At 42.4% G+C, this 10,968-nt stretch overlaps 2 protein-coding genes and 1 non-coding gene across 6 annotated transcripts in view; 1 reads left to right on the forward strand and 2 right to left on the reverse strand.

The window, feature by feature from the left end:
* The window catches only part of mctp1a (multiple C2 domains, transmembrane 1a), a 100,568-nt gene extending 97,471 nt beyond the window's left edge, over nt 1-3,097 (reverse strand). For all 4 annotated transcript variants that reach the window (XM_062562382.1, XM_062562380.1, XM_037483709.2 and 1 more), the window contains exons 1-2: nt 1,637-3,097; nt 907-1,486 (exon numbers count right to left, since the gene is read on the reverse strand). In XM_062562382.1, coding sequence (XP_062418366.1) covers nt 907-1,446 — 540 coding nt within the window. In that variant the 5' untranslated portion in view covers nt 1,447-1,486; nt 1,637-3,097. The remainder of the gene's footprint in view (nt 1-906; nt 1,487-1,636) is intronic.
* fam81b (family with sequence similarity 81 member B) lies at nt 2,949-9,064 on the forward strand. The gene is given in 9 exon segments (XM_062562176.1): nt 2,949-2,959; nt 3,087-3,250; nt 3,253-3,349; nt 5,540-5,587; nt 5,589-5,658; nt 6,281-6,370; nt 7,863-8,008; nt 8,940-8,972; nt 8,974-9,064. Coding segments are annotated over 9 exon segments (750 nt in total).
* An 823-nt stretch (nt 9,065-9,887) lies between these two features.
* trnaf-gaa (transfer RNA phenylalanine (anticodon GAA)) lies at nt 9,888-9,960 on the reverse strand. Its single transcript has one exon. It is a non-coding gene; the product is annotated as a tRNA-Phe (tRNA).
* Between the last annotated feature and the right edge of the window lie 1,008 nt (nt 9,961-10,968).

Consider the following 10,968-nt stretch of genomic DNA (forward strand, 5'->3'; position numbering starts at 1 on the left):
CTGAATGATGCTAAGAAAAGCAGTTCAAACACTAGAAACACTTCAAGAGTGGTGGGATGAAAAGCTTTGCAATAACAGAAACTGAAACAGAAGACACTTAGGACACATCATTTCTGTTGTGGGCCCTGTCGACAGGCGATCTGAAAATAACACAGTATCATTGACTACTACTATCAAGGGAACAAGGTGTGGGACGAGACATGCCCAAGCTTTTGTTTACTTTTATTACTCACATTAGACAGCATTTTCCATAAGATTTGAAAAGTTTTTCTCTCAGAACGTTAGGGCTGTATGTCATTGTGAATGAAGCACATACAAATTGTCCCATGGGTACTGCTCCTAATAGGGCACCGTGACTCAGCATGTTGTGTTGTGTGGAAACATATCAGCCATCAGTCTCCAACTCTGCTGGAGGGGTGCAGGGGGCCTGCAAACTGGCCACTTTTCATGAAAGGAAAGGAAAGACGAATTGTTGAGCATGCATGGGCCGGTTGTACTACGCCGGCATCAGAGCAAATAGCCTAAAAGAAATCCAATCCAGGAGTCCATTATCTGCACAGACCAAAACAATAACATGAGGGGACTGTGGTGGTAACATAATAACAAAACACGGCAGATTCTGATGTACGATTTGTGTGGTGATCACACAATACACTGCATGGCATTGCTTGGTCATATTTCCCTTACACACAGGACAGAGTAAGGCATGCACGGATGCATGGACCATCAAATTGATGAGTGCACCACACGATGCGGGCCGTGAGCGCCTCGCGGTACCACCATCATCAAACTTGTCTTCTTCATTTAATTTGCAGGGCAACATAGCCCCCCGCCCCCTTATTCATTCTTGCGTCAGAAGCTTGATAGAAACAGATCACCTCTTTTACTACATCGGTCTTTACTCACAGAATCGCTCGCGTTTTTACGCAGCTGCTCCTCCTCTCCCACCAGCGCGGCCGTGTCCACCACCAGTTTCTCAAAGCACGCCGAGCCGAGAGAAGAGCTCTTCTGCTGGTACACGAGCATCAGCTGGGACACGGGGAGTTTCGGGCTCCCGTGTGCCGTCGCCAGCTCGGGTTTGCTTCCCGTGGCTCCGGAAGCTGCGCCCAGGGGATGCAGGGGCTGTCCGTCGCTGCTGGTGCCGGGGACCGCTTCGCTCCCACGGGACGGGTTATCTCCTTCAAAAGAATCCGGCGGAGAGGAGCTAAGGTTCGGCTGAGACGAGGAAAACACCCGGTCCAAATGTTTCTTTTTCCTCTTAAACATCCACAACCCGGATTCCTTTTTGCTGCCCTCCGCGCCCCCGGCACCACGGCGCTCCGATCCCAGTTTAGGACTCAGCCAAGGTTTGGTTTTCTCCTGGAAATTCCTCCACATCCTCCGCTGGTAGGACAGAGATTCCGGTCCTCTGGCGTTGCCGTAATCCTTCGGTGATTTCTGCTCCATGGTGCCCGTGCAGCAGCCGGCCAGCCTGAGCTCACTACGACTAGGGGGGGGGGGGGGGGGGGGGGGGGAGAGGATGTCACAGTAAAGGCTGCCTCAGCTCGGAAGCACTTTCACTGATGATCAGCTGAGAGCGCCAAGAAGGAGACGCACTCCGAGAGGAGAGAAAAGTGGGTGTCAGTCTGCAACGGACCTTGAAACCCACGGCGCTGCGTGTCCTACAAGTCACGCGATGTGCAGCACGCTGGTGTTCGTCTCCTCTCTGGAAGGTACGCGTGAGCTCAGCGGGGAAGTTAGAAGACGTGCGTCGGCTTCTGCAGGACTACTTTAACATGCATGGGAAACGCTCCGCTTGGTTGCTGTCGGTCCTCGTGCCTCTGTTCTGTCCAAAGTGCTGGATAAGGGGTTAAGTCAACTTCTGCATTAATTGTTTCATTCAAATGAAGGACGGATGCTGCACCGCGCCTCCCTCTGGCCAACCGTGTCACTTAACTGGATAATCCGTATGGTTGCATAACGCAACCCCCCAAAATGCCTCGTGGAAATGTTTGTAGTTCAACTGAGGCTCCTCTTCCACCCTCATCTTATTGTGGCTGGTGATTTTTTGGGGCATTTTTTCAGCCTTTAGATTAACTCTTTAGAAACAGTGACCTTGGTAAATATAGAGCAGGCAGTGAGTCTGCGACCTCTGCACTCTTGCAGAGTGTGAATGTTCCTGCACTGTAGCTATACATCTGGATATATTCTCTCTGCCAAATAGGTCGGGCTTTTGTGTTATCACCCACACACAGCAGCGAGGCGGCAGCGCTGAACAACCTTCTCTCTTTTTTTGGATGCAGCGCTGCTGTTGTGCCAATGTGAACTCATGCCCACTATCCTGTAAATAAACACACAAACACTAATTACAGGAGTGAAGATCTCTTTCGTGTAACTCCCCTTGGCACAGACGTACACAAAAAAGAAAAGGTCACAGAATGACCTTTATCTGCAAACCTGGCGGATGACAATGTATTTCTGCATGAACCTCATCCTACCCTGAGGGGAACCGAGAGTGTACAGACTTGTGATATATATATTCATTAAAAGATCATCAACCTTAAATCTTGGGTGGTGACTTACGGGAACACTGACCTCTATCAAAGAATACATCATTCAACATGTTTTCTATCTGAGACAATAAGGTTGTGCATCAAACATGCGATAACAAGCCAATGACATGGTTTGTTATAAGGATCACAGGTTGATATCCATAAAATACTTTAATTACAACGGGGAGGGCACTGGCAGCAACACAGTGCGCTGCCCTGAACCCTTCTCTGGTAGTTGGCGATGTGGGCCTTTGAGCCAAACAATTGGTCTCAGGTACCATCAGCATTTCTGGATAGCTGATGAGTCTGCAGTGAGCAGGCGTTACAGCTCAATGATCCTGATTCTGTTGGGCGCTAAAGCCACAGTGTGTTTGAACGCACGGCGCCATGAAGTCAGAGTGAAAACCTTCTATGAGAATGACCCGAGGGTATTAAAAGCTATGCACATCATTTCATTCTGTCTCTGCTATTCAAATGAATGCTTAAATTATTTTGAATCCCTACAAGACACAACCCTCATTGAACCAAATACCCTAAGAGCTTGTAAACTTAAAGAACTCGTGTTTATCTGTTTCTGTTTACTTCCTGTTCATGGCCCACCCTCTTGGAGGAAGGTGTGAGTTGTCTGCAGGGGACACGTGCTGCGCTGCTGGAACAGGCCTTCAGGTTAAAACAGGAGGTGGCAGCAGGTCTGCAGTCAGCCCGTAGCTCCGCCCAGGTCGGGCCCCGTCCCACAAGCTGCTGGAGAATCACATGCTGACCATCGCAGCCATCGTAATGCAGCTTAGCATGGGCTTAAGTATACAAGTGGGTACAGGGTAGAGACTAGTGCTGTTCTTTGAAATCTACTAACACATTTCTGTAGCCTCTTTTCCTCTTTTTCTTCTTGTTATGTGGATCAAGTCATTGTCTATCTGCTGTGACGCCCTTTTCTCTCAACCTGTTTTCTGTTCTAGCTCCTTCTTTCATCCGCTTTAATCTCCTCCCACACCAAGACCCCCCCCCAGCACACACACACAAACACACACACACACTCATGCCCGGAAACCTACAGCTGATTTGATTACACCTGATGGTGCAGCTCCGGAGCAAAGTCAACATCAGATCGGGGACAGTTTGTCGGTACTCATTATGTGGTTAAATTAATGTTACACATCAACAAATGAGTGCTTGGAGACATTTTAGATGGAGCAGAATATCAAGTCACAGTAAGACAAACGCCTTAAAGAATCAAAGCTCAAACATTAACACATTACTTCATTAGGGAATGCCTATCATTCCGTTAACATGATAGTAGATATTAATTATCTGAAATAATACATGAAAGCCTGAAAGCTTATTAATATTGCACAAGACGTGACCTGAAAATGCTGTTAAAATCAAATGGTGTGACGGTGATGAACTTTCTTGGCAGTTTTCAAAAAACTTTTTCTATTTGTCATTTGTTTGGAATAAAATGAGGGACATAAAGGGAATCACACGCAAGTTCTCTTGGTCATCTCGAGTTTTCTGCCTTGTTCCAAACAAGATATATTATAAATACAATAAAGGCTTTATTTGTATATTTACTGTACTTTGCTGCTAATACATGTGAAATAGACAGTCTGTGCTGTGATCAGGCCATGGAGAGCAGATCAGCAAGAAGGCATCCATCACCTGCAACAGAAGAACAAGGCTAGCAGTGGACACCTGAGAGGCTGGGTATGTACGTGCACACCAGGCACAGGTCATATAATGTATGCAAACAGAGGTACAAACCGTTCTATATTAACATATTATAGTATTAACAGATAAAGCTATGGTATGCTGGCACGGTAAAACTTTCCACCAAATCATTATTTGCACAGATTTTATAGTAATGTAGAGCCAAGTGATTTACCGGATTCACGTTCCCTTGCTTTTATCCTTCTTGTTTTCTCTTCTAATCCTGCATCCTGTCTGGCAGCTCTTCACAGTCACAACGTCCGATCCGTCGTGGCATTGCCTGAACACACACACATCAGAATGAATGAAAGTACAGTATATGCTTGAAAACGCTTTAGCTGCTGGACAGCACTTGTATATTTTTAAGTTTATTAGATTGGATTGCTGCAGAGATTTGCCATTATGAGATTGCATTAGAATTTGTTTTTTCACTTCATGGCAACCTAATCTGAATTCGTTTAAACATCCAATGATGTTTTTTCTCATCAGACAGTGGCTGAATGTTATTCCGTGAACATCTTATTTCACAGCTGGCTTCCTTATTGTTTAAGGAGTCAGTGGTGAGAGGGGATATTGCCTATTACTCAACAAAACGCTGATTTATTATCCAAAATCAAGCTGCAGAAAAACCAGTTGAGGGCCATTTGTTTTGGATGAATTATGTTGCTCTGTGAAACCTTTTGTGGAAGCGCTGTAGTGGTCAAAATGGAAATAACCCTCATTTCACTCTGGACATCTCCATTATTAGTTCTTGTAGCTTTGGTTGGTGAAATTGCATTTTAGAAATTTTGTAGTGCGATTAAACCCATTAATGCTGATAGACGGGGAGGGTTTTTGCTGGTTTTGTGATGACATCTTAAATTCATCACAGCAAAGAAGAGAGCTTCACTGATAATACTTATTGCATAAACTAAAAAGAGAACCTGCTGATGTAAGAGGTTGTACGAGAGGCTGTATATTTGTTCACAACCTGCAGATCGTGCTCTGTGATCCATTCATCCAACAGCTTTACTTAATTGATTGTTTGTCATTCAGATGCAAACAGTCAAAGGTGTTAAGTGAGCATTCAAAGGATAAATGACCAATGCTTCAGATTTGGCATACCCTTCTTCTGGCTTCCTTCAAAGCACCTTGGAAGCACTGATCTCTCCGATCGGCTCATGTGCTTCACGTAGGACCTTCTCCCTGTCGCTTCCAGTCTTATTTGCTCGTCTCCCGGGTTTCACACCTTTCCTCAACTCCCTTCCATCCCTCTCATTCAGTGCTCCCCCTCTGCTTCCCCACCTATTATTACATCATGTCAGGTGTGATGCCAGCACTGCCAAGTTGAGCGCTGACATGAGCTCTGCGGATTCGACTGCAGCAGGAGGTGGCAGAGCCCGGGTCAGCCGCTGACGAACGGCTCAAAGAGCCGCAAGTCAAGGTGGGCAATTGTGCACTAATGCTGACAGAGTGAGGCCGACTTTAGACTGTATATATGCTTGTAAACACCAGATCCAATAAATAAGTAAATTCTTTGACTTTATAAAAGGGGTTACATTCATCTATGTGCTGCTTGGATGGAGGAAATAATGATCTGACAGTTTACCCAAAAGAGGATGTTTGGCTGTTCCTCAGGTGAATCGGAGCTTAGAGCGGCTTACTGAGACTGGCCTTATGAAGCAAAGTTAGGGGCTCAGCCACAGGTTCTGAAATGAAAAATTGAATGTGAAAAGAATTCAAACCGGTGTGTCGAGGACTCTCCATGAACAGCTTTTACTTCCCTTTGGGTTCAAAAGACATATGACTTTACTAAAGCCGAGGCCAACTATAAGAGTCCTCAGCCACAGCCACAGTGCCCTCACATTAAATCAGGTGGTGGCACATGGGGATACATCATTGTGATGGCAGCACATTAGCTGTGGGGTGGTGGTCAAGCATGTGCCATAAAGATAATTGAAAAGGCTTTCCGCTGCTCGCCCTGACTGGCTCAAGTCAGCAGAAACCGTGGCGGGTACACAGGCCCATAACAGCATCTGTGTGCAATTTCTTTAATCAAGGTTTAGCACAATCACAAGGTTTATATGAGGCTGGAGGCCTCGTTGTCAGAGCATTTCCAAAGACAAAAGGTCTATATGGCTGCTTTGCATACAGAAGTCAATCTATAAGCACAATCTGCAAAAACCTGGTTACTTGTTAAAAGGCAATGTAATGTATTAGTTTTATTTTACAGATTTAAATTCTTTCATTTCTCCATAGAAGGATGACAAAAATGGCCTACAAATGATACTGCAAAATCCAATGTCGAAGTGCTCATGTTTCGTGCAGGTATTCCGAATTCACTTAATTATTAAATCAATGTCTGTCGACTGCTGCTAAACGTGCAAATGCTGCACAGTTCTACTTTAATTTTAACATAAGCATGATGTGCTGAGGATTCATGAGAGACCCTCAGAAAGAGACAAGGCAGGTTTAGAGAGTAAATAACAAGGAGCCCCTTGGATAGCTGGAGAAAATTTTCATTTATCTGCTTGTGGTTATTATTGTACCTGTTTCAGAAACATCTATTTTTACATGATCAGTTTTTTCCCACTGTTTTCACCATAAATAAACTACATGACTCATTTTGCATAATTGAGTTAATTTTTCTGATGGATTAGTAAACAACATAGTAAAAAAATAAAAGCTTTTCTCAGCCTCTGGCATCAAGAGTTCAGCTGGTTGTGACTAAAATGCCCAGCTTTAGAGAGTTATGCTGGACGTGGGATATTATTTGATAATAGTTAGTGACTCATAGATTATCATATTTGGTTTGGGAAGAATAAAATCAGGAGAAATAATGTCCATATTTTCAAGCAAGCGGACTGACAAACTGTATAGTCTTAAATATATAGTTAAGTCTGGAGAAGATAAATATAGACATGTCAATATATGTCTCTTCTAAAAGCCATTTATTGTGGAGAAATACCTTAGAGAGACCAGTAGATCTGGCACCCTCCAGGTTTTTTGTTAAAGCATCAAAAAAAAATCAAGAGCACAAGACTGCAATAAAATGAACGCGCACTGACTGCTTTACAATATACTGCTCCATTGAGACAAGCAAACTCTTTAAGCTCATCCAACATGCCAAAATCAGCAGTCCTTTTTGTCTGCACAATGTCTGACCAATTATTTGTCAACATTTGCCAGATTGCCTGCCACCTCTGAGGTATGAATGTGATTTCTCTGCTGTGCCACACCTGGGTAGCTAAATACATTCGTAGCCGGAGGAGATTTTTATTGCATGCAAACACACACACACACACACACACACACACACACACACACACACACACACACACACATTTTCTCATTTAGGACAAATCCCTTGAAGTGGGGGAAAGAAAGTCAATTGATTTGAGCTCATGGTGTTTGATATGCAAAAGAAAATTGTGATGAGACACTGCATATTGTGTCTTATGTTAAAATACAGGCAACATCATATTTCACTCAGCGTGAGTTTGCAGCTTTGATCGGAGGCATTACAACTTTGTTGTCGCTATGGCCTTATGCGAGTTGTGTCAGCTACATACATTCATAGCAAACACAGTCCAATATTACAGAGAGAGCGATATTTGCTGTTTCGAGTGTTTAGAGCTACAAACTAAGGCCACTCTGGAGGCCCATGTGGAGCCGTCTGAGGCCCAACGGGATCAACCAAAACACTGTGAAACCAAACTCTGTAACAGAGAGGCCTCAGCGGAGGGCACCTTCCGTTGTGAGCTGCAGCTGCTCAAACAGGAATGCCACAAAGGTGGGTGATCCGTGCTGTCATCGCTGAATAAACACACACACAAACTGCACGTCAGGGGGGAAATGCACTCGCAGAAAAGCTTCTCAAGAGAGTCAGAAAAAAAGAAACCTCATATTGAGTCATAAATTGAAGTGACCCGACTAATCCACTAAGTATCATATATATATCATATATTGCTCCTAAAACTCCACAGAACTGCCTGAAATAAATAAGCTACTCCTTGCTACCACAAAGCTAATAAGTCTTACAGTAGGACAAGCTATGGGAACTCATCCATTTGATGAAATTGCACTCTTGTTTCTTGTTCTTCCGAGTTTGTATCTTTCCAGTTGAAATGCACTTATTGTCAGTCGCTTTGGATAAAAGCGTCAGCTAAATGACATGTAAGACAGTGTAATCCAGGAAACCCCCATACAGTAGGTCTGCTGTCAATCAAGCCGCTGTTGACGTCCATCCCAATCTCAATGCCAACTGAAGATACATACGCGGAGCTCTGGTAAAAATATTTCAAATCTTTTCCCACTTTGAGTAAACATCTTTCAGGCTCCAGTGATTATTAAATTGCAGGTAAAGGTGCAGCAGATTTCTCCAGTAAATCAAAGCAGAAGAAAACTGCTCCATGAATCATTGCTTATCAATTGTTCTTAGTGTATGAAAGCCATCTATCTTAACTCTATTTTAAGTATAGGATGAAAAAATGGTAGGAGAGAAGAGCAATACATATTTGATGAGGGTCATGAATATCCGCAGCCAGACGGATGAGGAGTCAGAAAAAAGACAGATTAATTCCTCAATACAAGAAAGTGTATCCCTTCACCACACACACTGGCTTTTAATTTTGAATATTAAATTCTTTCCCTTTTTGGCAGGATTTTCTCAACTAATAAATTAACTGAATCGAATTAAACCTCATTGCTTCACTTTGAAACTGCGTGCTTGTCTATGCATGATGCAATTGAGTTCCTGAGTCGACACGAAATCCCGCCTTGACAAGGAGAAGCTTCAAAGGGACCCCGGGCACGTCTGCAGGAAGCTGGCTCAATGGCATGCGACATAAACTGGAGAGGAGCTCCTCACTGTCCCACCTTTACCAAAGCAACAGCTACAATCAAACTTGTCAAATCAAAAAGCATGCCAGCTATAGTTAGTGTTTCTGATTCATCACAAACTTTATTCATATCGTATTCTATGAGACCACAGCTAATTAAACCATGTCTATATTTAACTCAATCACTCTTTGAAAATCAGAGAAATAATCTTTTATTTCTTGAGTGAGTTGAAGTGCAATAACTTTTGTGAAATGTTTGGGAACTTCTGAACTGAAGATCAGTTAATGGATCAGTGGATTATTTTCATTCGATGTAGCCTACCATTTCACTTTATCTCACTCTTATTTTTCCCAAAACACTTTTGTTATGAGATTGGAACAATATCTTTACATTTTTGACAAATTTTATTATATTGATATATATATTAAATGTTATCTTATCCTTTTTTGTTTAGTTAAAATTACACACAAACACACCTACAAGAAATGATGATTTAAAAAAAAGGAGTTAAATCCTCTATATTACCGAGTGCGACACCTTCGTAAATTCTCCCACGGTCAAAAACTGTTTGCTTCCCAAAACGCCAACGAACCTGATTATATGGACCTCGTGGCCTGATTGAAACAGTGCTCGACGCCCCCAAGTGGTGGGAGGTTAACAAAACAATAACAAAATGGCTCTTACGCCGTGATTTAAGAAAAACCTGCACACAGGGTTCTATAATATTTAAGAGGTAAGGACTGAATGTTATTGAGGTAAACTTTTGATGGAGGGTATTTTTAAGTACCGATGTGTGATTGAATGCATCACAGTTCCGGTGTTTCAAAAGCCTGCCGAAACCCGGGATCGAACCAGGGACCTTTAGATCTTCAGTCTAACGCTCTCCCAACTGAGCTATTTCGGCCTCATGTCAAAATGACGTTCATAAACTGTTAATTAAAGACATTCTTTTACAGTCTTTATCTCTAATAACTTTCAGCTTTGTTGAGCTTTATGATGTGAAATATATAATACAAATAATTTATTCCAGGAGTAAGAAAATTATCGGGATTCACAGAGAAACAGATTAAAGTGCAAATAAAAGATATGGTTAAAACAATAGGCAACTATTATAAATAGTCAGTAGTAAAGAAAGTTCAAGATAAAAAGAAGAATCCACAATATAAAAAATAACAATAAATAGCTGAAATTAAATGGAATCCACAATAACTGATTGTTGGCTTGTCCCCATGGAACTGATTAAAAATGACATATCGACAACACGGTCTGTGTTTCTGTGCACCATCACTACTGTTTTTGGAGCTATTCTCCGCAGACAGCTGTTAGCAGCTAAAATCCTCTAAACGTCACATTACATCAGACACAGTTGGCAATCGCTGAGAAAAGTATGTGCTTAACGTCTGGGTCACAAAAGGTCTCCAATTACAGCAGAAAAAGTCACTGCTGTCATTAACTGTCCCAAGTTTATATTTTTAAAGGCTTTGACAGGTAGCGTGAGCCAGGTTGGATTACACCCTCCTTGTATAGGGGGCTATGAGGTTTTTGTAATAGAATTAAATAGCCCACTGAATATAAAATTAAGTTTATGAACTTGTCTTTGATGGCCTTGTCAAGTAGAACTCAGAGAAACAAAATGTATCCCGAGTTCTCCCTTAATTCATTATTTGAGTCTTTTTTAAACCACTTCTCAGGAGTTGAACTTTTCATTATTGTATGATTATTATTATTATTATGTATTATTGTTTTATTACACAAATTGTGTATTCAATTAAGTATATTCACTATCTCAGGTTCATACTTCACCATCTTTTCATTAAATACATTTGTGGTAAAAACGTTCCTCTATTTGGGTCCCGGCGTGTCATTAAGATAGAATGTGGGTCACACAGCCATTCTATTCTAGTGAGAAACA

This window comes from Pungitius pungitius, chromosome 5 (genome assembly GCF_949316345.1).
Source record: "Pungitius pungitius chromosome 5, fPunPun2.1, whole genome shotgun sequence".
Classification (NCBI taxonomy): domain Eukaryota; kingdom Metazoa; phylum Chordata; class Actinopteri; order Perciformes; family Gasterosteidae; genus Pungitius; species Pungitius pungitius.